Source organism: Panthera pardus, unplaced genomic scaffold (assembly GCF_024362965.1).
Source record: "Panthera pardus isolate Hobbes unplaced genomic scaffold, ASM2436296v1 HiC_scaffold_6, whole genome shotgun sequence".
Taxonomy (NCBI): domain Eukaryota; kingdom Metazoa; phylum Chordata; class Mammalia; order Carnivora; family Felidae; genus Panthera; species Panthera pardus.
The window spans coordinates 140,706,761-140,731,659 of record NW_026526991.1 but is presented as its reverse complement, the minus strand read 5'-3'; the positions used below and the strand labels follow the sequence as shown (position 1 = coordinate 140,731,659).

At 47.0% G+C, this 24,899-nt stretch overlaps 1 protein-coding gene across 10 annotated transcripts in view; it reads right to left on the bottom strand.

Moving 5' to 3' along the window:
- DIP2C (disco interacting protein 2 homolog C) overlaps positions 1 to 24,899 on the bottom strand; it is a 413,035-nt gene that overhangs the window by 39,968 nt on the left and 348,168 nt on the right. For all 10 annotated transcript variants that reach the window (XM_053896045.1, XM_053896047.1, XM_053896044.1 and 7 more), the window contains 3 exons: positions 22,114 to 22,244; positions 13,419 to 13,587; positions 11,243 to 11,413 (listed from right to left, as the gene is read on the bottom strand). In XM_053896045.1, the coding sequence (XP_053752020.1) occupies positions 11,243 to 11,413; positions 13,419 to 13,587; positions 22,114 to 22,244 (471 nt within the window). The remainder of the gene's footprint in view (positions 1 to 11,242; positions 11,414 to 13,418; positions 13,588 to 22,113; positions 22,245 to 24,899) is intronic.

Sequence of the window (24,899 nt, the reverse complement as noted above, 5' to 3'; positions counted from 1 at the left end):
TCTCCGTGTCTCTCTCCTCTGCAGCACCCTGTCCTGTTACCTGTAGCCACCTTTGTCTCCTCAGACTCAGCTCCATCTCTCCACTCAAAGAGCTCACCAGGCTCTGTCTTCCCTCAGCCCTTGTCTATTGTGCCCTGGAAGCTGTCTCAAAGCAGTGATCTGGAGAAATCACAGGGCTAACCTTGCTTCTCTCAAGGCTTTTCCTTCTTTGTTCCCTGGTATCTAGTGTCATGCTTCCTGTATTTGACCATTATTTGCTTGTTTCAGGAGAGAGGATAAATCTGGACCCTGCTATTCCATCTTGGCCAATAGAAGAAATCCCTATCCCTATTACATGTACTTTCCCCCCTCCCTCACTCCTCATCTCTCAGATATATTTAGGTATAATCTGCATGCAATAAAATTCATCCTTAAGTTTACAGGTTGATTGAGTTTAGCCAATATATAGTCATGTAACCACCATCACAGGACACAGAAAAGTTTCATCACCCCAAAAGTCCCTCCTGCCTCTTTGCAGTCAATTCCTTCCCCTGGCCCTCAACACCTGGCAGCACTGATCTGATTGTTGTGCCTACAGTTTTGCCTTATCCAGGATATCATGTAAACAAACTCAAACTCATATAGTATGCAGACCTCTGTGTCTGGCTTCCCTCACCCAGAAAATTGTTCATGAGGTCCATGCTGTTCCCTGCAGGAGTCTATTCCTCCCATTCAATAATGGAACAATGACAGTAATGATGATGATGATGATGATGATGATGATGATATATGTTGCTGCATAAACAGACTACAACCTGCCCCTTGTCCTCAGGTAATAGATATGTAGCTGTTTCCAGGTCTTGATGATTATGAACGAAGCTGCTATATACGTTGTGTATAAGCCCTGAAGAGGATGGATACTGTCACTCCTCTTGGGTGAACACCCAGGAGAGAACTGCTGGGTCATATGGGAAGTCCATGTGCAACCATACAAGAAACTTACAAACTGTTCTCCAAAGTTGCTGCACTGTCCCACACCCCAACCGTGATGCACAAAGACTTCAAAAATTGCCCCAGTCCTTGCCAGCACGTGATATTATTCTCTCTTCTCCTAGTGATCAGTATTGGTAGCAGTTTGCCAAATTTATTTTTGTAAAGAATCAATTTTTAATTGTACTGAGTTTTCCATTTGTCTTTTCTATTTAATTCATTTCCACATTTTTATTTTCTGTTTTCAACTTTGGGTTTTAATTTTTTTCTCTTCCCTAGAGTTTTTAAGGTGGAAGCTTAAATAGATTTTAAACTCTCCTCCTCCCTAACACAAACATTTACTGCTGAACACTTCTTTAGGTGCAACCAACAAAATTTGTATGCTATATTTTCATTAACAATCCTTTTAAAGTGTTTCCTAATTTTTCACATGACTTCTTCTCTAATTCATGGCTTATTCATAAGTGTGCTAATTTCCAAATATTTCAGGATTTTCTGGCCATCTTCCTATTATTGATTACTAGTTCAATTACATCACAGAGAACATACTCAGTGATTGCAGTCTTTTAATATTCATTGAAAATTGTTTTCTAGTCTTTCTCGGAGAATTTTTCAGGTTTGAAAGAAATGTCAACTCCACAGATGCTGGTGTCTGAGTCTGCTTGGGCTGCCATAACAACATACCACAGACTGTGTGCCTTAACAGAAACTTATTTCCTCATGGTTCTGGAAGCTACAAGTCAGAGACCAAGGAACCGGCAAGGTTGTGTTCTGGTGAGTGTGTTCTTCCAGACTTGCTGACAGCTGCCTTCTTGCTGTGTGTTCACATGGCTTTTCCTTACTGTGTGTGCAGGAGGGTGTAAGCCCTGAGTTCCCCCCCTCTTGTGAGGACACCGACCCTATTAGATTAACTCCCCACCTCTAATGAGCTCCTTCAGCCTTTATTACCTTTTTGCGGGCCCTCTGTTTAAAGTCGTAACGGGGTTAAGGCTTTAACATGTGAATTTTGTGGGGATACAATCCAGTCCATAGAAGTTGAGTACAGTGTTCTTAAACTTCCGTTACATCAGGTTAGACCACAGTGTTGTTAAAATCGTCTACGTGCTGATTTTTAATGGGAGAGAGATGTAAAGTCTTCAATTATGACTCTGAATTTATCTCCCTTCCCTCTGAATTCTGTCAGTTTTGTTTCACGTATTTTGAAGCTCAGTTTTTGGGTGCACATGCATTTAGGATTTTCGTTTTACTGGTGAATTGACCCTTTAACTATCATGAAATGGACACCTGTTCACTTTTTGGTAAACTTTATGTCTAACACGTTGTTTTTTGTTATGTTTTAAATTCAAGTTAGTTAACATACAGAGTGGTATCTGGTTTCTGGAGTAGAACGCAGTGATCATCTCTTACATATGACACCCAGTGCTTATCCCAGCAAGTGCCCTTCTTAGCGCCCATCACCCATTTAGCCCATCCTTCCACCCACCTCCCCTCCAGCAACCCTGGGTTTATTCTCTGTAGTTAAGCGTCCCTTACGGTTTGCTTCCCTCTCTGTTATTATCTTGTTTTTCCTTCCCTCCCCCTCTTCCTGCACCACCCCCCCCCCCGCCCCCCGCACCATGTTCATCTGTTTTGTTTCGTCTTTTGCAGACTTTGTGTTTACTTTCAATCTGTCAATACCCTCAAAGTTAAGGTGTGCTTCTTGGAACTACATACAGCTCAATCTTTTTAGCCTGACAATCTCTGCCTTTTAACTGGCCTACTTAATTTACATTTAATGTAACTGTTGATATAACTGTTTCCTGGTCCCTTTTGTTTTTGTTCCTCCTTTCTTCCTCCCCCCCCCCCCCCCCCCCCCCGCCGGCACAGAGTATTTTGGGTATAGCGTTTTATCTGCTCTATTGACCATTGTGTTTTAGTTGTTGAGGTAGACATTAAAATTTGCATAATTTACCACAACCCACCTTCACATAAGATTGCTTTATGACAATGAACAGCAGCGTATTTCTGTCTGCCTCCCTGCCTGCCCCGAGGTTTGTTGCCCCATGTGCTGCTTCTACTCAGGCTCAGAGGCCTCAACCGTCTTTTTGTGTGTTGGGTAGTTAATAGTCTTTAAAGAAATGTAAGGTATTTACATATCTACACAGTGATAGAAAAAAGATCACACATTTACCTGTGTTTACCTTTCCAAGCATTCTTCCCTTCCTCCTACGGGTCTGACCTGCCTCGTGTGATTGCTCTACCTGAGCAACTCAGCCAGACTTTGCTGAGATGATGTCTCTCAGCTTTGCGCTGTCTATAGAATCTGTGGTTTTCTTCCCAAAAGGCACTTTCGCTGGATAAATGGTTTTAGCACTTTAAAGACAGCACTCCACTGGATTCTGACTTGTATTGTTTCTGTCTTTTCTTGTCCTTTATGCACTCTGCCTTCACTTTTAGAGCTGCTTTAACACCATCTCTAATGTTGGCATTTGATGAGGATGCGACCAGGTGTGTTTTTACTTACTTGGACCTCACTGAGATGCTGAGTGTGTAGGTTGACACCTCTCATCAGTCCTCACCATTATCTATTCAAACTGCTCTTTGTCCCATTTCCCTCCCCTGCTGGGATCAGACTACATGGAGTCAGACAACCTGAGGTCACCCCAGAGATCTCAGAGACCGGTCCATTTTGTATCTTTCCTTTTCTCCTTGTCTTTCAACTTGGGAGAGTTTCTACTGATTGGACCTGAAGTTTACTCACTGGCCCTCTCCCCTGCTGCTGGAACCATATGGAATCCTCTGTTCCTATGTCTGCAGCTTACATTTCTAGCATTTCCATTTGCTTTTTTGTAGTTTCTGTCTTTTGGTGATCTCTTCACGCCAGGTGTATACCTTTTCAATTAGATCCTTTAACATACATTTCATAGTTATTTTAGAGCGCTGGTAAATTCCAGCATGTCTGCTCTACGGACCATTTCTTCTTATGGCCACATACTAGATTTCCTTTTCTTTCTGTAGGTCTTTTGGTTTTTTACTGCAAGGCAAGCATTGCATTTAAAAGACCAGTGGAGACTGAAGTAACAAACATGCTACTCCTGGAAAGGGCACACCCTTCTCTGACCTCGTCTGGGTGTCTCAGTGAGTATGCTGCAGGTGGTCTGGGCTCTCCCAACAGCTCCAGTGAGGTGCCATTCAATGCTGGCTTCATGACAGGGCAGGACCAAGAGTTGGAATCTGAGACTCTGGACACCAGCTTTTTGCCTGATGAGGTGGTTCTCCCTTCTGTCCAGCCTCTCCCCAGCTGTCTCCATTCTGCAGCCCAACATCCAGCCTTTGGAAGGCAAATGTGCCGTGTTTGGTGAAGGCCCAGGGGGCTGAGAGGCACGTGTTCCTGACACACCTCCGTCTTCAGAGGACAAGAGTACTGCACCCAGCAGTGTGGGGCTGCCCAAAGGAAGGTACTCGATTCCTGCTCTCTGCTCAGCCCTCAGTCCCTCTGCTTCCCACCCACTGAAGGCCCACAGCCTCTCAGAGGAAGTGGTTTCCCTTCCAGGGCCCCTCCTGAGGTTTCAGAATCCTGTTGCTTTGCTTTTACTGGAGGCCTGAAGAACCTTAGATGATTCTCTCGGCTCTCCTGCCCTGCAGACCCCTCCGGACAGCGCTGGTGCAGGGATGCAGAGTGACGGAGCCGTGCTCCTTGGGATTTTCACCCTCCTCCCCACACTACATGCCACATCAGTGCTCTGGCTGGTCTCTCTGGCGAATTCCTCCTGCCGCTCCTGTGCCAGGATGAAAACTTGGGTCTCTTCTCTCCACAGAGGACTTCGGTTCATTGACGCTTCTGGAAGCTTCAGCTCTCTGATGGATCATAAAACCTTTTAACTTGTATATATTAACCAGATTGTTTTAATTGTTAGGGTTGGAATGTGACTTCTACAGCCAAGTAAAAAATGGAAGCCCAGAGTTCTTTTTAATAAATGTATCTTTTACTAACATCAAGCAGAGCCGGTTTCTGTGGTTGATATTAAGCACTTGATTGAATCAGAAATTGCTATCAGGAGTGGCCGCAGTGAGAGACTGGCAGGGAAATGAGTGGGTCTGTTAGGACCAGAGGTAGTGAAAATCCAGCTCACGTGCCAGGCCAGGCTGTGGCAGTCCGTGCCGCGTACTGACTAACCAGTTAATTAGCTAACTTTCACCAAGGTCAGCAAACCCACGTGCAGAAAAGAAGCCTGCCTGCTTTTGCAGAATTTCCCAGGAACACAGCCATGACCGTTGGCTCACATGCCACCTGCTTCTGCTTGGAGCTATGCTGGCAGAGCAGGGCTGTGCAGACTGGCCATACGGGCCACAGGCCCAGGCTGCCTGCTCTCAACCCTGCAAGACGAAGTGCTATGAAGGCTTCAGGACAGACGGCTGCCAGTCCCCCCAGCGTGAAAGCGTGTAGACTGGGAAGCAGGGCGGCTGTGTCTGTGAGCGCAGCTCAAGTGGAAGGACCAACGAGCTCCTAAGCCCATGTTCCTGGTTCAAGGCATAGGCTACAACCTAGAACTTCCTGTGACTAACAATGCACCAACTCAAGCCAAAGTGAACGGACAGTGAGGTGGTCACAGGTATTCACCCGCAGGTGGACAGCCCATCAGGGTGTCTGGGACCCTACGCTCTCCCTGTGGTTACCCCCAAAGCTCCAGAGTGTCCAGAGGGGAAGACACACGTGGAAAGCGGCAGGTCTGACGCCAACTGCCTGTCACCGTGGTCACTCCATGCCTAGCACACGCCCAGAGCAGCCCTACAGAGGGACGCGTGAATGTGCCTCCCCTGTCCCTCCACCCATGATCTTACAGAGCCCGTCCGTCCGTGGTGGTGGACTTTACAACCTAGTGCATGGCTTCACTATCAGCAAGGGAAGGGCTACCACCTAGAAATAGCTCAAGTGCCGACGCTTCAGCTCATTTCTTCTTTGGACAGATGGTGGGTGTGTTACTATTGGTTCTAAAAGTGAAAGCCACGTTAGAATTTTTTAGGGGGCAGGCAACATGTAAGAATGGGACAAAGAGTATGTGCTGATTTGGCCAGACAGAGGGATAGGCTGAAATAGCAATCAGTCACCCCTTTTGGTCACCAACCATCTGAACCCTTTTCCTGTATTTGGGGGACCCTCCCCCTACCTTTGGAGCTGTGAGGGATGCAAGGCCCCCGTTCTGTGTAGTAACTAAGAACGGCCCACACTGTCCTCCCCACCACCCCAGAAGCCAGCATGTGACCAGGTAACCGTGTCCACTCACGGCTCCAAAGTCTGAGCTCCCTGCAGATGTGCTGGAAGTGGGGCTGGCATCTAGGACCAGCCGCTCAGTGGTGCAGTTTACAACACCAGTGTCCTCCCAGGAACAGCGCTGGGGCATGAGCTATTCCTGGGTGCACGGTCCCAACCCAGGTCCTCGAGCTCCTGGGCTGCTTGTGAGCATGATCCATGGTGTCTTGGTAAATGCATTTTCATTTAAATTGCCAAAGAAGGTTCCTGCTGCGTGGAAATCAGAACACTGACTGGTGCACTGGTAACCAGTACAGTCCATGGTCTCCAGTGTTCATCTTCATGATCTGGGACAACACAGATCAGCAGGAAAGGGTGTGTGAGTTTCCACTGAATATGACTAATTCCAGGGAGCATACAACCCCCTACGGCCTCTCGTTTATTTTTATTTTGCTCCATCTAAAAGCACTGGAGGGGGAACAATGAATTGAGAGCTCAAATTAATGAAAGTATTATAGCTATTAATTTTAGTTTGAGAATTACTTAAGATTTATATTGGCCTCTGATCTTCCTGTTGTTTTTTTTTTTCCTTTCCAACAATCAGTGACTTCACTTTTCATTATCACAGTGGCTGTATTTCTCCTGCATTTGTGAGTTTTAAGATTTAAGGTTGGCTATAACTGTTACTATTGATTTAGTCCCATACAGCTATCTATAATGAGTTTTCCTCCCAGATAGTTAATTGTTATTTTTCTAAAATATAATAAAGATCAAAGTTTCTGCTTAAGGTGACTTTAAAGTCTTAGAAAAAAGATGACCTCATCTTCCCTCCCTTCTTTCTGCTGGGGAGGAGAATGCTCAGCTTTCTGTTGCAGTGAGCTAAATTTCTTACTCGAATACAACCGAAGACCTTTCAGCTTCTACTTCTGACAAGAGCAACTGTGACTGTAGGTGATGTCTTTTTCAAAAGAGGTTAATAAGCACGTGACACTTCCTAACAGCACTAAGCGAAATTTATGTCAAACTTCATTAAACTGAGAAGTCATAATTTGACCTAATGTCCGCTTCTGTCATAGATTTAACAAATCCAATCGTTTTAAAGCTGTTTTTATGGCTAAAGATTCTGGGAAATGTCATCTCTAAGTATAAAAAATGGCACATACTTCTGCGTTTCTTTCTTGTCTACAATATACCAGTATTTCGTGTAAAATCCAAGGCAGCCACACTTAATTTTATGGGTCCATTCTGCCACCACTGAGCTAGGACGTGGAGCTCAAGGGGGATGTGCCAAAACAAATAAAGTGGCAGGTCCTGCCTCGGAACAATAAGCGGGTAAATAAATCACTTGGCTTCTGAGACGGAAGTGCTGAGTCAACAGCATGGAAATTATACCTCAATTTTCTATTTTTATGACGGTCTCACGTCGAAATTTTTTATACTTGCCCATTTGTATATTTGACAATGATACATCTGTCAATCTTCCTGATTTTGTCTTAAATCATGCAGGGCTTCATGCAGCAGTGTAAGCAAGCGGCCAGCACTGCTCTGAGCTGCCCAGACGCCTTCCCTGTAGGCCCCCCACCCCCACAGCAACAGACTGGAACGCTTCCCTCAGCGGCCTCCTACCCACAAAAACACGGCTTTCACAGTGCGCGACTCAGGTCGCAAGAACCAGCGGGTCTGCCTTAAGACACTAGAGAGGAGGACACCATTAGAAACAGCTCGGGTTCTCCTGGTGTTCACTGTCCGAGCCTGCTTGGATCATGTGGTCCGTGAGCAGTGAAGGCCCTGTCTCTACCTCCCTGCTGGGTCGACGGGGGACGTTCACTTAACTTGTCTGAGCCTCAGTCTCCTCCATCTGAACAAAATGATGAACTCACCCCCAGTGAGGTGTGGGGAGATCCCACCAGATGCCACCTGAACCGCAGGGCCCAACACTCTGGTCAGAGAACGCTTGTGTCCTGAGGGTGAATGTCTTCTCTCCTAAGTTGCAGGCCCGGGACCTGCGACCTGAGCTAACTACACTGAGGGACGGGGAACCCTTGATTCTCGCTGGCAAGGGAGAGCTACAGCCAGGCCATGGCTTCCATCTGGTGGACACTCACGCCATGGGCTCACTGCGGAGGGGACTCATCGTTGCCACAGAACTACTTCACACCGGAGGCTGGACTCTTAACGAAAAACCGCGCCTGGTTTCTCCAAAGTGATTGGTATCTGCAGCTAAAGGGATCGAATTCTGGCCTTTTGATAAGGTTGAGTCAGCTCCGAGCATCAGCTGTGCGACCACACGAGATGCTGCGCTGGGCTGAGTCCCTCACTGACTGCGGGACCAGAAGCTGTTTACAGACAAAGGGATAAGCCGTGGCAGAAAGCGTCAGGTGTGAGGGGTGAAGTGCCACGGGAGGTCAGAGCAAGGAAAATACTTCCAGCTCGAGGACTCAGAGGGCCACGGAGAGAGGTTTTTGTCACATGAAGATGGCAGAAGTGCAGTCAGGCCAAGAACAGCACGAGTGGTGGTGTCCTTGAGTAAAAGCATCAGACTCTATGGTGGAGAATGGCCTTTAGTGTAAAAGCGCAGAGTTGGGAGGGATGCTTGGGGCTAGATGACAAGAGTCAGAGCACCATCCATGAAAACCATTCTTGCAAAGTAAAAACGATCCCCTACCCCGTATCTCCATGTAACATTAAGATCCCACTTTAGTGTGCAGTCATAAAAACCTGCCCACCGTGTGACTCGGCCTTCCCCCGAAGAGCAGGGACCCCTTCTGAGAGTGGCAGGTGTCCCCACAGAACATGGCCTGTGACTGCACGGCCAAGGCCCCACCCTGTCTGGCAGTGTCCCTCCCCACCCACTAGGCACCTGGCAGAGGGGAGGCTCCTTCCCGCTCCCGCCGGGGCTGGTCTAGAGGACGATGCGCCAACCGGCAGGCCCACAGTGAGGACGGCCATCAGTCCTCCTGAGAAGGCGTGCCAGACAGTAACGCATCAGCGGAAGACAAGCGTCCCCGCTCAGCGACTGCACGTGTGCTGCTGGTTCTGCCAGTTCTGCTCCAAGGGGAAAACTAAAACGCCCAACGCCTTTACACACTCAAGTCCAGTATTTGGAACTGAGGGAGGATTACAGCTTTTTGTGCTTTTGATAGTTTTACACCAAGGCATTAATGGTATTACTTCTGGGTAAATGGAATTATGGACTTAATCATTTATTTACCGGCTAATCTGTATTTTCTGTTTTTCTGAAATACTCCTTTATAAAAATATTTAATCTGTAAGAAATTCAGAAACGTTCAGGGTATTTCCCTTATGTGTGTAAACATTCATAAACTTCAGTGTTGTGTGTCTGACAAATCTCATTAGGCACTTGTGGGTCAAGCCCTACAGAAACGCCGTAGGAGCGGGAGCCATGGGTGTCCCCTCGGACCGTGGGCTCTGCTCGCAGCCGTCCCCCACGCCTGCTGTAACCTGTGCTACGACTCATGGAAAACTAATGTTTCCACTGACCGGCCCTGCCTCAGGCTTCTGCCTCTCTGGCTTCCTGGGGCACTCTGCTGAGATACCACCTGCTGGGGGGGGGGGCCTTCTTGGACCCCCGTGTCCAAGTCGCTTCACTCACTGAAAAAGCCTCTGCATGTTCACTCTGTACCTCACTGATTATAAGGAAATGCCCAATGAGGGCAGTCTGACTCAGGTGACTCAAGGCTCCTTGCCGTCTGGGGGCCCTCCCTTGAGCTGCAGGGACACTGCTGTGTGTGAAGGTGGGGTGCTGCCTCCTCAAAGCCAGAAAACCCCTCCATCCTGAAGCATACGTGGCCCCACGTGTTTTGGCAAGGGACCATGAGCCTGCATTGCTTTTTAGGATACGCTTGATCTCTGCCGACTTTCACTGATACTAACCATTCAGAAAAAGGAAAAGTGGCTGAAAATGAGTTGAGAATAAAGCAAACAAACAAGTGGAAAAAAACGTAAAATGTACGAGAATATTTCAAGATGCTGCCAAGATTCCAAACTAGCACCATGCCCACGATGGCAATGCCCCTCTGGATGTAGTAGAAAATTAGAAAAGAAAAAAAAGAAAGAAAGAAAGAAAGAAAAATCCATCTGCAGCTAATGTTTCTGAAGCAATCACATCAGACCAGTCACATGGTAAGAGGCCCTCCTTGGCCAATATCCGAGGCAGAGCAGCACCCAGAGCGCCGGTGAGGACGCGGCCGCCCCGGAGCTTTCTGAGGTCACCCGTGGGGGTGACTGTGAGCAACCACCTCTGGGGTCAGAAATGCAGGACAGTGGGTGGGCAAGTCGGGAGGAGACCTGTGTCAACATGCCCCCTTCCAGCACCTGCTGTGACTGGCGTTTCTATCTCTCAATATGTTCGAGGAACAAAGTCTACAGCTGTGCCCTGTGATGGAATTCCTATGTGGCTTCCCTGTCCTCGTGTTCAGGCAGCCCTGACCTGGTACAGAATCTCCATGGACGGTGTGCCAGTGTTCAGGGTTCAAAGAAAGAAAGGAATAGTGAGGATGGTCACAGGTGGGCTTTTAGCCACAGTTGCCACAAGGGTATCTTACGAGGACTGCCTCACACCTATGCCACAGAGGTGCAGCCAATCACGACTGATCACTTCCAGACTGCCATCCCAGCAGCCAATTCCCAAGTCTGCTAAAGTACCTGGCATTCTTCCTACAGAAATTACTGCCTGTACAGGATTTCTTGCCACAATGAAACCTGTGTCTAGTATGGCATCTTTACAAAGCTTGACTTCAGGAGTCTGGGCCAACGGCTACTCACGTTAACAAAAGTTAAACTGTTTCGTACAGAATAAGTTCTACGAATGCTAGTTATGAGTCATGGCTACTGACAAACGCAGAGTGAAAAAAAAGAAAAAGAAAAAAACCACAAACAAGTGTGTACCAATCACATGCATTTGATTAAAGCGTGTCTTGTACGCGTAGCTCAGCGTCGGCCAAGGAGACTACCCCCACTACTCTGTGTGCCTGACATTTACAAGTCACTCTGACTGGGGCACTTAGGGATCCATGAACCCACCTGCAAGCAAATGGCCAGGTTCACTCTGCAGCCGAAGGAGGTGCTCACGGCCCGCGGGTGGAGACCCAGGTCTTTAAAGAGCTTTGAGAAAGACTGGGTGAGCGCTATCCGAGGCCGCTCCTCTGCCACGACCACACAGGTCCGCACGCGGGACAAGTCCAGGCCCCGTGCCTAGAAGCAAGGACAGCGGTGAGACGTCAGCCTTTCAGGGCTCAAGGGTGTGACCTTCTCAACCAGATGGGTGGAAGTCACACACACTCCACACAGATACTCATTCCCAGGGGCTGGTGTCCACGCTGCTAATTAAACTGTCCTAGGACATGCGCGTGGAAAAAGAAATCATTCAGGTACCAGATTATCAAAGACGCCACTGGAAACAGATCTTAAAAACCAGCAAGATGCAGCAGCAAGGAGCACGAGGAGGCCAAGCAAGGTCCTGGACAAAGTAATTAAGGGACAGGGTGTGCGGAAGCAAGGAAGCACCTGGATACACGCCCGTAAGACACGGATACACAGCAGCACACGCTGCCCACGAGTGAGAAACCCTATGTTTAACGTAACAGTGGAAAAGACACATTCCTTCTGGGTCCCATGAGACTTAAAAGGTTACGCCAAATTCTCACGATTAAGAATGTCTGAGCACACCTCAGTTCTGCGCCAAATCCAGTGAACTGCCTCGGAGGAGGGCCTCCCATGAGGGGAGCACGAGACTCTGTGCGGAGGGCGCTTCCCGGCGGGGCTGGGGGCCCGCGGGGTGGAAGGAGCCGCGTTTATGTGGGAGGCGAGTGGCGAACGATGGTCTCCAGCAGAACATGAGCAGTGGGAGGACGTGCGGCACAGGCAGAGCCACGCAGCCCTCCCGGACCCCCCCCCCCCCCCCCCCCCCCCGCACAGTGGCCTGAGCACAGGGCACGGACACAGGCTCCTGAACAGGCAGGAGACACCAGCTCAGGTCACTCTGGCACCGGGAGCTCGTGCACAGATAGGACCTCACAGACAAAAATCACACGGAAAATATTAAACCTGGGTGATACCAACGATCGTTTACACAGTTGCGTGTTTGGGGCGGCAGCGCAGCCCACATCCCGAGATGGCGGACCTGGATGGAGCCAGACATTCCAAACAGGGCTCCAAAATTTATTAAGCGTAAGAACTTGCTAACGGTGCCTAATTTCTCTGTCACGTAAGTGTCTTCATCTTTAAAATGGAGACAGTAGTTTCCATTTCACACAGCCATTGTAAAGGTTAGATGAATCAACACGTAAAGTGCTTAGAAAGCACTCAATTGTGTCATCATTCGTGAAAGGTACTCCATGATTTTATAAAACAATACGGGTGGATGTAAGTGATAAGTAGGTCTTACAAATTTCTTTTCCTATATATATTTATAATTTTAAGAAATTACACCTTTATTTACATAACTTAATGTGAATGTTATCTCGTATTTCTTTTCTTGTTTAAGCTTAATGCATTAGTTCTAAACAGGAAAACAAAATTCAGGATATAAACGTATTGCGTAAGTATTTATGTATACTTATTTATATATACAGACAATTTATGTACACCCATGTACTCACACATACACGATATAACCTATATATACAAAAAAAAGATATAAGCAATGGATAGTATCAGAATATAAATCAACACAGGTGTATGACTATTCTTTCTTCCCTCCTTACTTGGATAATGACTACTTCATTTACCATGAAAATATGTCTATCAAAATGTTATTGGTTTAAGTGGAAGGAAATGCTAATATTTTGATTAGGATGCACACCTATAAATCAGGGTGATCGAGGAAAACAAAAATGAACAGCTAAATTCAAATTATCACTTGAACACCAGCATCACAGTAAAATTAACTCCACTGAACAAGGGAATTCACCAACAGAAGAAAAGGCAATTTAGGGCCTTTCAGGCAGACCTAATGGAATCACAGACATCAGTGCCACACACCCTGACCTGTAACTCTTGGTGGCAGTGGGAAACCATCTTCTAAACTAAGGTTTTCACATGAAATCAGTCTTGGAAGCTTCCGGTGACAGCGGATTATACCTCGGTTTTTGTGGACAATCATTTTAGCACCAGCAAACCCTCCCCATGCCCTCTGACAGCGAGCTTCCCTAGGATGCTGGCAGGTGTTCCCCTGGAAGCCGGGTGACAGGCTGCTTACCTTGAGTGATTCTGTCTGTGAGCCCAGCCCCTTGGTACAAAGTTCCATCACTGAATAGGAGCAGAACGTGTCCCGGACTTTGTACTGACTCACGGCAAGAAGCCACAAGGCAGGGTTGGTTTCCAGCTCAGAAGGCGGGATGAGAATGGACTGGTGCCCAGAGTACACGCTGCAGAGACAGACAGAGGGGCCGGGTGAGCAGGGGGCCGCAGACATGCACTCGGCCCTCCAGGTTTGCAAACACAAAATGAAAGCGAGCTCACGGAGACACAAAAGAACTATAGGAATCATGGTTCAGTGGCTGCCTTTTTGAGCACTCATCTGAAAATGTAAAAGCGGAGAGGCTGTTACATTTCTCCCAAAGCCGCTACGTTAGCAAAATGTAGGAAACGTGGGGATGAATTTATAAAACCGTATGCTTTCTTTAGCGGAGCGTCTAATCAAGTCCTTTGTCCATTCTTCTTAGGTCATCTCTAGGCCCAACGTAGAGCTTGAACTCATGACCCTGAGATCAAGAGTCACACACTCCACTGATGGCGCCTCCAGGCCCCTTGTCCATTTATTTTTCAACTGGCTTTTATTGCATTACTGATTGAGGAATTTTAAACCCCAGTATGTTGAAACCAAAATTCAAGACGTATGAGAGTCATCCGACGGTGAGTAATTCACATGCACACACACGCTGTCGTAAAGCTGCGCGGCTTTCTCTTTTACTTCATTACTTAGCAGTAACCTGTAAGCTGGGAATGTTCCTTAATCTGATCGCCTAGGAAGGAACAGCACAGTGAGTAAAAGAGAGCACCGCCATACTTCGTTTCAACAACCATACGCCATTCACTATGTGCACACACGCTGTATCGGCTGCACTCGGGCATCTCCGAGCTCACTCAACTGCCACTGTTACTTTGGTGAGTAACAAAGTCCCACGTAAACCAATCTTTCCTTTCAAATGAGAGTACTTCCTCCAGGGAGGAACAAATACTGACTCGAGAGAGTGGGGGGAAGCGTGTGGAGGAAACCCCACACCAGGAGCCGTGGCCCCACCACGTGCCTGGGCATGCCAGCGGAGAAGTGAAAATCATAAGCAAGAACTTAACAAGTAACTGATATAACCTTTGGATGCATTAGAATCAATACCACTTAAAAGACCCTTTTTTGCTTCAGAAAGCGCCTTAGTCCATCACTAGGTACCCCTCCGACGGTCCTTCAGGAAGGACCTGCTGTGATGCAGTGTGACGACTAAGGGGCTGCCCGGCAGCTGCCAGGGCTCAGGATAGCATGACCCCCCCCACCTTGACCTGTGACCTCTCTACCCTTCACAGGTGTGGCCCCCACACCTTTCTGCTAATGCCAACCCCTGACAGCTTTCAGAGGTCATACACTGCCAATAGATGGGTTCTCAAGGCAGATCCCACAAATCTTACATCCAAGACATGTGTTTAGAAACTGCTCATTAAGGGAAGACAGGATATGTAACTACATCTGAACACAGTGACATCTGTGCAGAGAAGCAAACACACACGCCAAAGTACCAGCACAGGTGGCACACATAAGTGGGACGAGGGGTGTTTTTCTGGCCCTTTATTATTTTCTAGAATACTCTCATTCATTTCTATAGAATGTAACACACACGCACACACGCATGATCTCTAACCCGGAAACATCCAATCATACATTTCTTATCAAGATGACAAACCACGGGAAGCTGGGAGTACTTCAGTACTTCTAATGGAGAACTATTTATCACAACATGAGTCGACAACCAGCGTGTGTGGGAAGACAACCTAAGTGTTATTTGAGGAAGGAGGCGTGATAGCCAAGTGGGAGCAATTTTTTTTTTTGAGAGAGACAGAGACAGAGAGCACACGGGGGAGGCGCAGAGAGAGTCCCAAGCAGGCTCCATGCTCAGCACAGAGCTGGACTCTGGGCTCAATCCCACGACCTTGGAATTGTGACCTGAGCCAAAACCAAGAGCTGGATGCTCAACCGACTGAGCTACCCAAGTGCCCCAAGTGAGAGCAGATTTTTAAGAGATAAGTTTATTAATGAGAACGTTTGGATCTTTCTCAATCCTTCCGAGTCAGTATGAGAATAGACACTCTGTATTTAAAGGGTTAACCAAAAGTGGGACTAGAATCAGAACCAGTTCCCATCTGATTTTAGATGAAATTTCAAGAGCTCTGAGGATCCACTACTGTTCTTAGTAACCAGGAGAAAAGAATAGCATACCCACAACTTTGAAGTTTCCTTTGAAATCCTGCTGATGGGGAAGTTTCGCTGGGCACGCGGTGACACAGAGTGAGTGGCACACCCCAGTGGGTCCCTAGTTAAGGTGCAGTAAGTTACTTCTATAGTCAATGTCACAAAGTCACTGAGGACCCACTCTGATGATTATAGTGCTCCGAATTCCTGTGAGATTTGTCCTTGGGAAGCTAACTTAGGTCATTGAACATATTACTCGGGAGATCAAATAACATCACCACAAACCTACCTGCATTACGAAGCCCAGGCACCCCGTCCCTGCAGCTGCTTACAAGTTGTCCACTACAACTGCAGGTAGCAACCCATCACACATTTCTGTACAAATGTGGCCTAGAGTTTGCAGTCTGTGAAAACAAACTTTTCCAGCAGTTCTATACAGAACTGAGATTCTTTAAAATGAAAGTTTCCCTCTGGTATAGGAAGTTGGCACGTCTTGTGCTCTCACTTTTGGGGCCTACTGCGCGATTTTCAAAGTAACCTTCCAAGAATTACACACTTGGGGTCTGACACCAACCAAACGTCCCCCCTTGCTGTACTAATACGTCTAAGGGCCCAATGATACCACCGACCACTCTTAGACATGTTTTCCCAGCGGCCATGAGGCACAGCGCTCTCCTCTCTGCTGCCAAGACCCTTTCCTAGAGGCGGGAAGCCCCTGAAAATGGGGACACGTAGCAGGAGGGCACTGCCAAGTGGCCTGACTTGATGGAAAGTGATGTTTTGTTCGGCAACTCTGGGCACAGTCTTACTTTCTGTCCCTTGTATCACAGAGCTCCAGAATCAACTCACACACACCTGCTGTTCTCTGAATTACAGCCTTTCTTGGGAGATAATGTGTTAATTCCAGTCAAAAGCCTCCAGGCAGCATGAAACAGGAAGAAATAAAAATAATGGAAAAGGTACCTCCATGAAATTAACATTAGAAGAACCTCAGGGGCAAAACTGGGATCAAATATGGGACCATACACCAGCCAAGAGCCTAAGATCTAATGAGCCTGCACATTACGAACCTCATAAATGATAATTATCCACTAGGAAGCAAGCATCTCACTTCTTGGAGAAGTGATGGGGCACAGTTTTCTGTTAACAGCAAATGTTATTCAACCTGTTCATGAATCAGGCTTAATAATACAACTTAACTAATTTCCCTGCATGATTTTTATTGCAGCTCAAATTTACACAGTGGCTGTTTCTCACCAAGGACTTTTACGTTTTCAGTGCCAGGTTCCAAACACGGTCAGTGACGTTTGAGCCACACATCTTAGGGAATCACAATGCAGGTAAAACTTTATGATGATATTCCTTTTAATGATGGCAATTTATCATTTCCATACTGTTCCCAGGGTTTTATTTTACAAATACTATCGTAGGGAGACTCAAATGCAGAAAATTAAATACAAAGCACCCATGAGTACTTTTCTCAAGAATACACATCAGGACAAGTGATCTGCTTCATCTGAACCATTCACACATGAGAGAGCTGGGTCCCTGTGCGGAATTCAAAGCTAGAGAATGCCAAGCACACTTATGAAAATTAAGTACAGCTCACCGTTCTCCTCATTCCCACAAGTAAGATGGAAGTCAACATTAAGAAAATAATGACATCTTGATAACAGAGGACAGACAGGAAGCCCGACTCATGAATTTTTTATATGCCCTTTCCTTGCTCAGTCCAGCAGATGCTGATGAACGGTTTCATCTACTAGCCAGCACTGACGTCTTGGCAGTAGCCAAATACTTCCGAAACGGACCTACGTGATAGCAGGTTGCTTATACTGAAGACGTTTAACCTCTGAGAATTTCTGGAACCTGAAAAATTCTAGTTTAGATCTGAACTTCCAAGAGAACAAGATGGTTAAAAAGACACATGGGGGTAAAAAAAAAAAAAAGTTTAAAAAAAGGAGGGGGGGCTCAGTTAGCTATCACAACTCGGGCACTTGGAGCATGGCAGACGCGGGGCGTGACGACACACAGCGCCCTGCGGGCTACTGTCTCGTGCTCTTCAGTTATCCTGATGACGGGCGGTCTTCTTCTTTACACAGTTTCACTTAGGTATAAAGCACGTACCATAAATCCACTCACTTGAAGCACGGAATTGAAAGGATTTTACTAAACTTGCAGCGTTGTAGAATTATCACCACAACGCAGTTCGAGAACACTTCCATCACACACACGTATGGCTTGGGTCCACCTGGCTCGATCGTCCTTTGACCCCAGCCCCAGTTGACCACTGTCCCACTTTCTGCCTCCATAGACTTGTCTTCTCCACACATTTCGTGTAAATGGCGTCCTATGTGTGATACGTGGTATTTGGAGCCTGGCTTCTTAGTGTGACGTTTTGACGTTTATTCACACTGTAGCTGTATTCCATCACGGGATACGACCAACACTGTCCATCCAGCAGCTAGGACGTGTGCACTGCTTCTTTTCCTCTTTTTTATGAAGGCCGCTACGGACATCAAGTCTCTGTGTGTTTTTCCTTCTCTTTGGTAGACGCCTAGGAGTGGAATTGCTGGGTCATGTAGCGAATTTATGCTTAATTTTTAAGAGCATGCCAAACTTAAAAATTTCACCATTTTACATTCCCATCAACAACATATGATAATTCCAGTTTCTGAACACCCTTGGTTATTGTTGCTCTGTAGTGCAGTTCTGAAACTGGAAAACAGAAGCTTTCCAACCATGTTATTTTCTGGGGTTTGTGGCTGTATCTGCTCCAGTGGGTATGAAGTGTCAGCTCACTGGTTTTAATTTGTATTTTCCTAATGAATGTGAAACATCTTTTCATGTGCTTATCGTCATTTGTGTATTTGTGGTGAAATATCTATTCAAACCTGTTGCCCGTTTTTAAATTCATGTTGCATGTTTTCTTCTGGAGTTTTAAGAGTTCGTTTTGTATCTGTTTGGAAGGACTGCATCAGTCCTGTTATGATTTGCAAATACTTTCTCCCAGTGTGTGGTTTGTCTTTCCAACTTTCTATCAAGTGCCATTTGATGGCCCAAGTTTTTAATTTTACCGAAGCCACATTTACCAATATTTCTTTTATGTATTGCCCCATATCTAAGAACTCTAACTTGAGATTATAAAGATTTACTGATTTGTCTTCTTCCAAAAGTTTTAGTTTTTACATTAAAGTCTGCAACCTATTTTGAATTTATTTATATGATGCAAAATAAAGTTTAAATTAATCTTTTTACAGGTGAATGCCCAATATTCCCAAACATCGTTTGTTGAAAATGCTACCCTTTTATCACTGAACTGTCTTTGCTGAAAAATGAAGTGACCATATGCAACAGGGCTATTTCTGGACTCTCTATTGTGTTTCGTTGACTATTTTTCCTGTATCTACCTTCCTACCTACCTTTCTGCCAGTATAACACTGTCCTGGCTACTATAGTAAGGGTTGAACACGGGAAGTCTGAGTTTTCCAACTTTGTTATCCTATTCCAAAATTGTTTTAGATATTGTGGGTTCTTCCTTTATATTTTAGGACAATGTCAATTTCTGCAAAACAAAAAATATGCTGAGATTTTTGACAGGAATTTCATCAAATCTCTAAACCTATTTGCAAAGAATTTCCATTTTAACAATATTAAAACTTTTAATCCATGAATATCAACTATCTGAATGCTTTTAAAGACACATTTGATCTTAAAAATATTTTGAAACAAGGGCGCCCGGGTGGCTCAGTCAGTTAAGCATCTTACTCTTGGTTTCAGCTTGGGTCATGATCTCATGGTTCGTGAGTTTAAGCCCTGCATCGGGCTCCACGCTGACAGTATAGAGCCTGCTTGGGATTTCTCTCTCTCTCTCTCTCTCTCTGCTCCTCCCCTGCTTGCATGCACTCTCTCTTTCAAAATAAATAAACACATGAATATTTTGAAACAACTCTGTTATATCTCAAGTCTCAGATACACAATCCTCTAATTGTTTCATTCAACTTCTTAAAAATGTTGAAACAATCCAAAGTTACAGAAAAGTTTTGAATAGAAATACTTTTTCCCCTCTCGAATCATCTGAGGGTGAGTCACTGACCTGATGCCCCATCAACCCCAAATACTTCAGCAGGTATTTCCAATAAACAAGTTTATTTTCCTCCACAAAGCCGATTCAGGCATCAAAATCAGGGAACAGATACGTTTCTTCCACCCAAGTCTGGGACCCTCAGTCAAGTTTTGCCAGTTGTCCTGATGGTGTCTTTTACAGCAAAAGGAGCCCGTTGGGAGACAAGGCCACAGATGCCATCGGCCTGCCTGGGGGGGAGTGGGGTCCTCAGGCCTCTGTGACACCGGTGTCCACATGCTGCTTTCCGTCCCTCCTTAGTCTGTGTCTGATGCTCCCTGGCTTGGAGTCAGTGAAGTATCTTTGCCAGGAAGACCCCGGATGGCATGCTGTCTTCCCCGCTGCAACCCTCTGGGTGACACACCCCTGCCCCAAGTCTCCACCATGAAGGTTCTCTCCTTCCCTTCGTAATTAACTATTTTCTAGACGTCTGCCGTAGCAATGGAGCTTTTAATCTGTTCATCTGTTTGTCTGAATAGTGAAATAATTTCCCGTTTTATTCAAAGCGTTATCACCTAACATAATCTTTACCTTGATGCTGAAATTCCCCCAATTTGGCCAACGGGAGCCCCTCTGAAGGACATGTCACCGCCCTACTGTGAGCACTTTCTTGCACAAAATGACATCCAGGTTCATCTTGTTCATTTCCTGAAGGAACACGAGCCCATCTGAGAAGAAACCGTGTGTGCAGGATTTATGGGTGTTGGGCATCCTCATCACCACTGGGGGTGGGGTGGGGGGGATGCTCCCAGGTCTGGTCTCTAAGCAACTCTGATGGGATCTGTTTCTATAGAGGACCTCAGAAGGAAGAAGTCTGTAGCTATGGTATACCGATTTCTAGTGTTGCAGGGGCAATCGACAGAACATTGTGATTCTGTGACTGCCGAGTGAATTTGCAGGAGATGTGTTCATTAGGTAAAGGTTCCTTATAACTCCTTTTAAGAGCCCCCACCATGCCCTTGCCGCTACTAGTGAGCATCCCGTGTTGGTGCATGGGCGTTGGCGAAGCGCTCCATTGCTGGCTTCAGCTTTACCGGCACCTTGCCAAGTGACACACAGACAGACACACGGACAGTCTCCTATAAAGTAGGTAGGTCAGGGCGGCTTCCTTCCTAGTTGGCCACGCATGTCTACGGTCGCTGGCACTACTGCTGGAATACCACATCCTAAACTATCTCCCGAGAGGAAAAGTCACCCACAGGGCTACTGCATTTTACAGTGAGGCAGAAACCATTAAGTATTTTAACTCAATTCCATCTGCTCTCTCAAAAAGTTTAACTGTTCTAACTGAAATGTGTTTTTCAAAAATATAGGATTGGGTTTTAATCCAACTTCATATTATTAAATATTATGAATGCATTAGAATAGCTGAGGGGCACATTTAAAGACATTAGAGAATGTCGGCCAGAAAAAAGGAAATCCTAATCACTTTCATACTGTAGCATCTCCGTTTTATACCTATGTTAGCGCATGCTTACAAAAAAACTGTACGCGTACTTGAAGGTTTATGGTGAAAGCGTGCTGTCTGGTGATTGCATTAAAAATTGGAAGGGGGCGTGAAACAAAGCGGGCCAAATGTTGGTCCACGGGGAGCTGGATGGGGGCACTTCACGTACTTAAAGATGTTCAAAGTGCTAACGACAAAACCATAGTACGCTACACCAGCAATCAAACTGGAAGACGGTATACCAAAACGCTAATAGTGCCTGTTAACTGGTATCAATGGGCAGCATGATTACTGAGGTCTTTACGTTACTGCATATTTTCTACAGTTTCTTCAGGGAACACAGATGCAGTCGGACAAAACGCCAGTGAACTTCCCCAAGTTCATCCTCGCCACGAGCACCTGCTGACCCTGCTCTGGGCTGGACGCTGGGTGGCTGCTGGCTGGGGGGGCGGTGACCGCGGCTGGGAGGTGAGGGGAGTGCTCATGGAGGTTGCTCCCGGCCTTCCTGCAGCTCACGTTCCTCCCCCACCCGCGTCAGGGACAAGCCTGAAGGAAGAGCGAGCCTGAGCTCTCACTGGCCGATGTGACACAAACTCCAGGCCGAGGAAAACTGCTGGGAGCCTCGGGCTGGAGTCCTGCGCTTGGAAAACAGGGGGCCCCACCAGAGAGCCTCCCAGAATGTGCCCAGAGTCTGTCATCCCTGCGGGTGTCAGCAAAGTTCACGGAGACCACGGTCTCCAGACGCTGCGGGACGGGGAATCCAAGGGGGGCTGGCCCAGGGACCCGTGCAGGCCCCCTGCAGCCAGCCCCTCTGCCAGTGGAAGTCCTCCCCAGACGTTAGCGTCTACTCTGCCAACGGTCTCAAGGGGGGCACACGCGACTGATTTCCTCGTCCTTGTAAAGACGCTGAGGAGGACACTCACCTGCAGAGGCACCACAGGACAAACCCAAGTCCGCAGTACGGGTCCAAGCAGATGGCCACTTCTCTCGAGGGGTAGAGCTCACACTGCAGCTTGATGGAGCGGCAGAAGGCACTGGTGGCTGCGTGGCACATCTGGAAGACAGCAAGGCCGCCTTCAGTCCACGTGGCCGGCACCCAGTGCCCAAGCTGGAGCGACCCCGTCCCGCACCCCGACGGGAAGTGGGCACGCACGGGGTCCTCCGGCGCCCCCACAGCCCAGGGAAGGAGGTGGGGAGACCCTAGACGCTGCGGCTCACGGCCCCTCCCAGGTGTGTGCCCGACGCACGCCCGTCATGCGGTAGGGCCGGCAGGGCGCGTGGATGAACATCCCATGTCAGCGACAGGAACCGGGCTCAGAGAAGGTAGTCTGCTGAAGGTCACACAGCTTCGGGCCAGAACCAGTGTTAGTCACAGGACGACAGCCAAGCTCCCGTCTCCCCGCATCACTGAGGTGACAGTAAGAGGACTCCCACGTGATGGAAGTTACTGCCAAACGGCATAAAATATATCTCATAAAATCAGTTTTCTCACAGAAGCTTTCTAGCCAATCAAGCCTAAGAGGAAAAGGGAAATGGTCCCAAGTTTGTGGTTTGAAAAACATCTGGAGTTAACATGAAGTGAACGTCCCGTGCAGCCGAACCGTGTGGGGGGCTGGAGCAAGCACCCTAATACTCAGGGCGACCCGCCCAAATGCCTGGGGGAAGCACCCGTGAGTCGCGCCGGCAACAGAGGCGAGGAGCCAGGGCCAGGGCCGCTTCCGTGGTAAGCGGGGGAGCCCTGCTGGAAGCTGTGGGTGGAGGCAGGTTTCGCGATGGATCCGCCGCGCAATCCGCACAAGGTGATGCACAAGTACTCGAGACGTGAGCCCGTACAGCTCATTTTCACTTGCTGTCAAGGCCACGATATTTGCTTAAAGAAGAAACAAGGCTGGGTTTCTGAAACATGCCTTCAACCTCTGCCCGCCCACTAGATCAGGAGTGAGCAAAATCCTAGCTACCGAAATAAGGCACGTTCCCAGATTCGCCACTAAAACAAACCTTGCCTGAACCCCTACTCTGTGCAGGCGTTATTTATAGCTTGAGAACAGTTCAGCTCGGCAAATACTAATACGTTAATGGAGTACATGCTATGTCTCAGGCATTGTATTAGGTGCTCAGGATATAAAGAAGAATAAAACACAGCCTCTGTCTGACCTCAGGAGTTTGGGTCCAGTGGAAAATTGAGAGAGAACTCCGGTAACTGCAGGGCCTGTGAGCGCGTTCACAATGGGTGCAGAGAGCATAAGGAGGGCAGAGAAGGGGCTCTCATATCGCCCTGGGGGACCCCAGTGTGCTCTGGGTCTTGAGGCTGAGTAAGCACAAGCAGAACTCATCAGAGTGACAGGAGCACAGACAGATGAAGAAAAACGCAACCAGGAAAGCTAAAGGACTCGTCTCCAAGCACCAGTCCTGGACCTGCCAACACACAGCCCAACAGCCCACGCTGGAAGAAAAACTCCCAATTCTTAGGAAGTCAGACTTGTACCTGGATAAGTCGTTTTGAAAAGCCCCAGACAACAAGCTCTAATGCCCTACTCTGAAACAGATGGTGAGAGTAGACACAGTGGGAGGAAGCAGGGATGAGGGCAACTACATGTATTTCCGGGATGTGCCTCAGCTCTTCTCTTGGGTGGGTTTACCTTCCAGAGCAGTTTTGCTTTAGCTGACGTTAACGTGAGTGTCCACTCCCTGGGCACACGGCAGCTGCACATTCGGTGGAAGGGAGAGCCACCACCAGTATGACAGGGTCCTGTGGGCAAGCCCAGAGGGCCACTGATCTGAAGGGAAGGGTCCTCCACACGACTTCCCCATTGAAGTGAAAACGTTTCTCCAAGGTCTATCAGAAATCTTCAGAGTTCAAATTAAACTTTTAAATGGTTAGTGTTTTAAAACTTAAATTGAACACATAAACATATACTCATGGGCCTTCTACTAAATCAGACATGAAATAGTGCCCGTTAGGGGGAAAACAGATGACTGGCTAAGACTCTCTCAGCGTTCATTCTATATTTGAATACTTAATGACATTTGGACCAAAAGCTGAAACCGAATCAAAATTTCTGAGAAACATGAGGACATGTGCAACCAAAGAGGTAGAAGAGAATTCAATGAGAAGACCATGACCAGATGATTTCAGTTGTTTACGCCTCTCAGTATTTAAGGCAAATGGGTTTTCATTAAATGACATCACAACATATTTTACCTCAGGTACTCACCAAACAAACAATCAGAAGTTTAATAAAAACTTACGAAGATTTCAGAGAAAAGTCTAATTATTTATCCCTCTGGGGTTACTAGGGTTTACATTTCTATTAAGTGGAATTACCAAGAGTCACGTCACTTCATCTGTTTCACGTGTAAGTATCTTTATCAAATCAAGATGTAACATTATAGGCCCCACTTCTGTAGACCATGAAAATGGTACAATCACAAGTGTGTGTTTCTGTTTGGCTATGACAGGAGGCAGCTCAAAGCCACTCACCCTGGTATGAAAAGAAATCTGTACTCCAAAAAGCTTTTGAAGAATTATTTTATTTGATATTACACTTTATTTGGTGTGTCACCTCAGATTCTACTGAAAAGCAGAGGAGAGGATTCTGGGAAGACTGTCTCCATAGCAACCAGACAACAACTGTGTCAGAAAATGATGAGACTCTTTGGAGTTCTGGAGTCCGTTTAAGTCTTATAACTTCCCGAGGAAAGTTTGGGC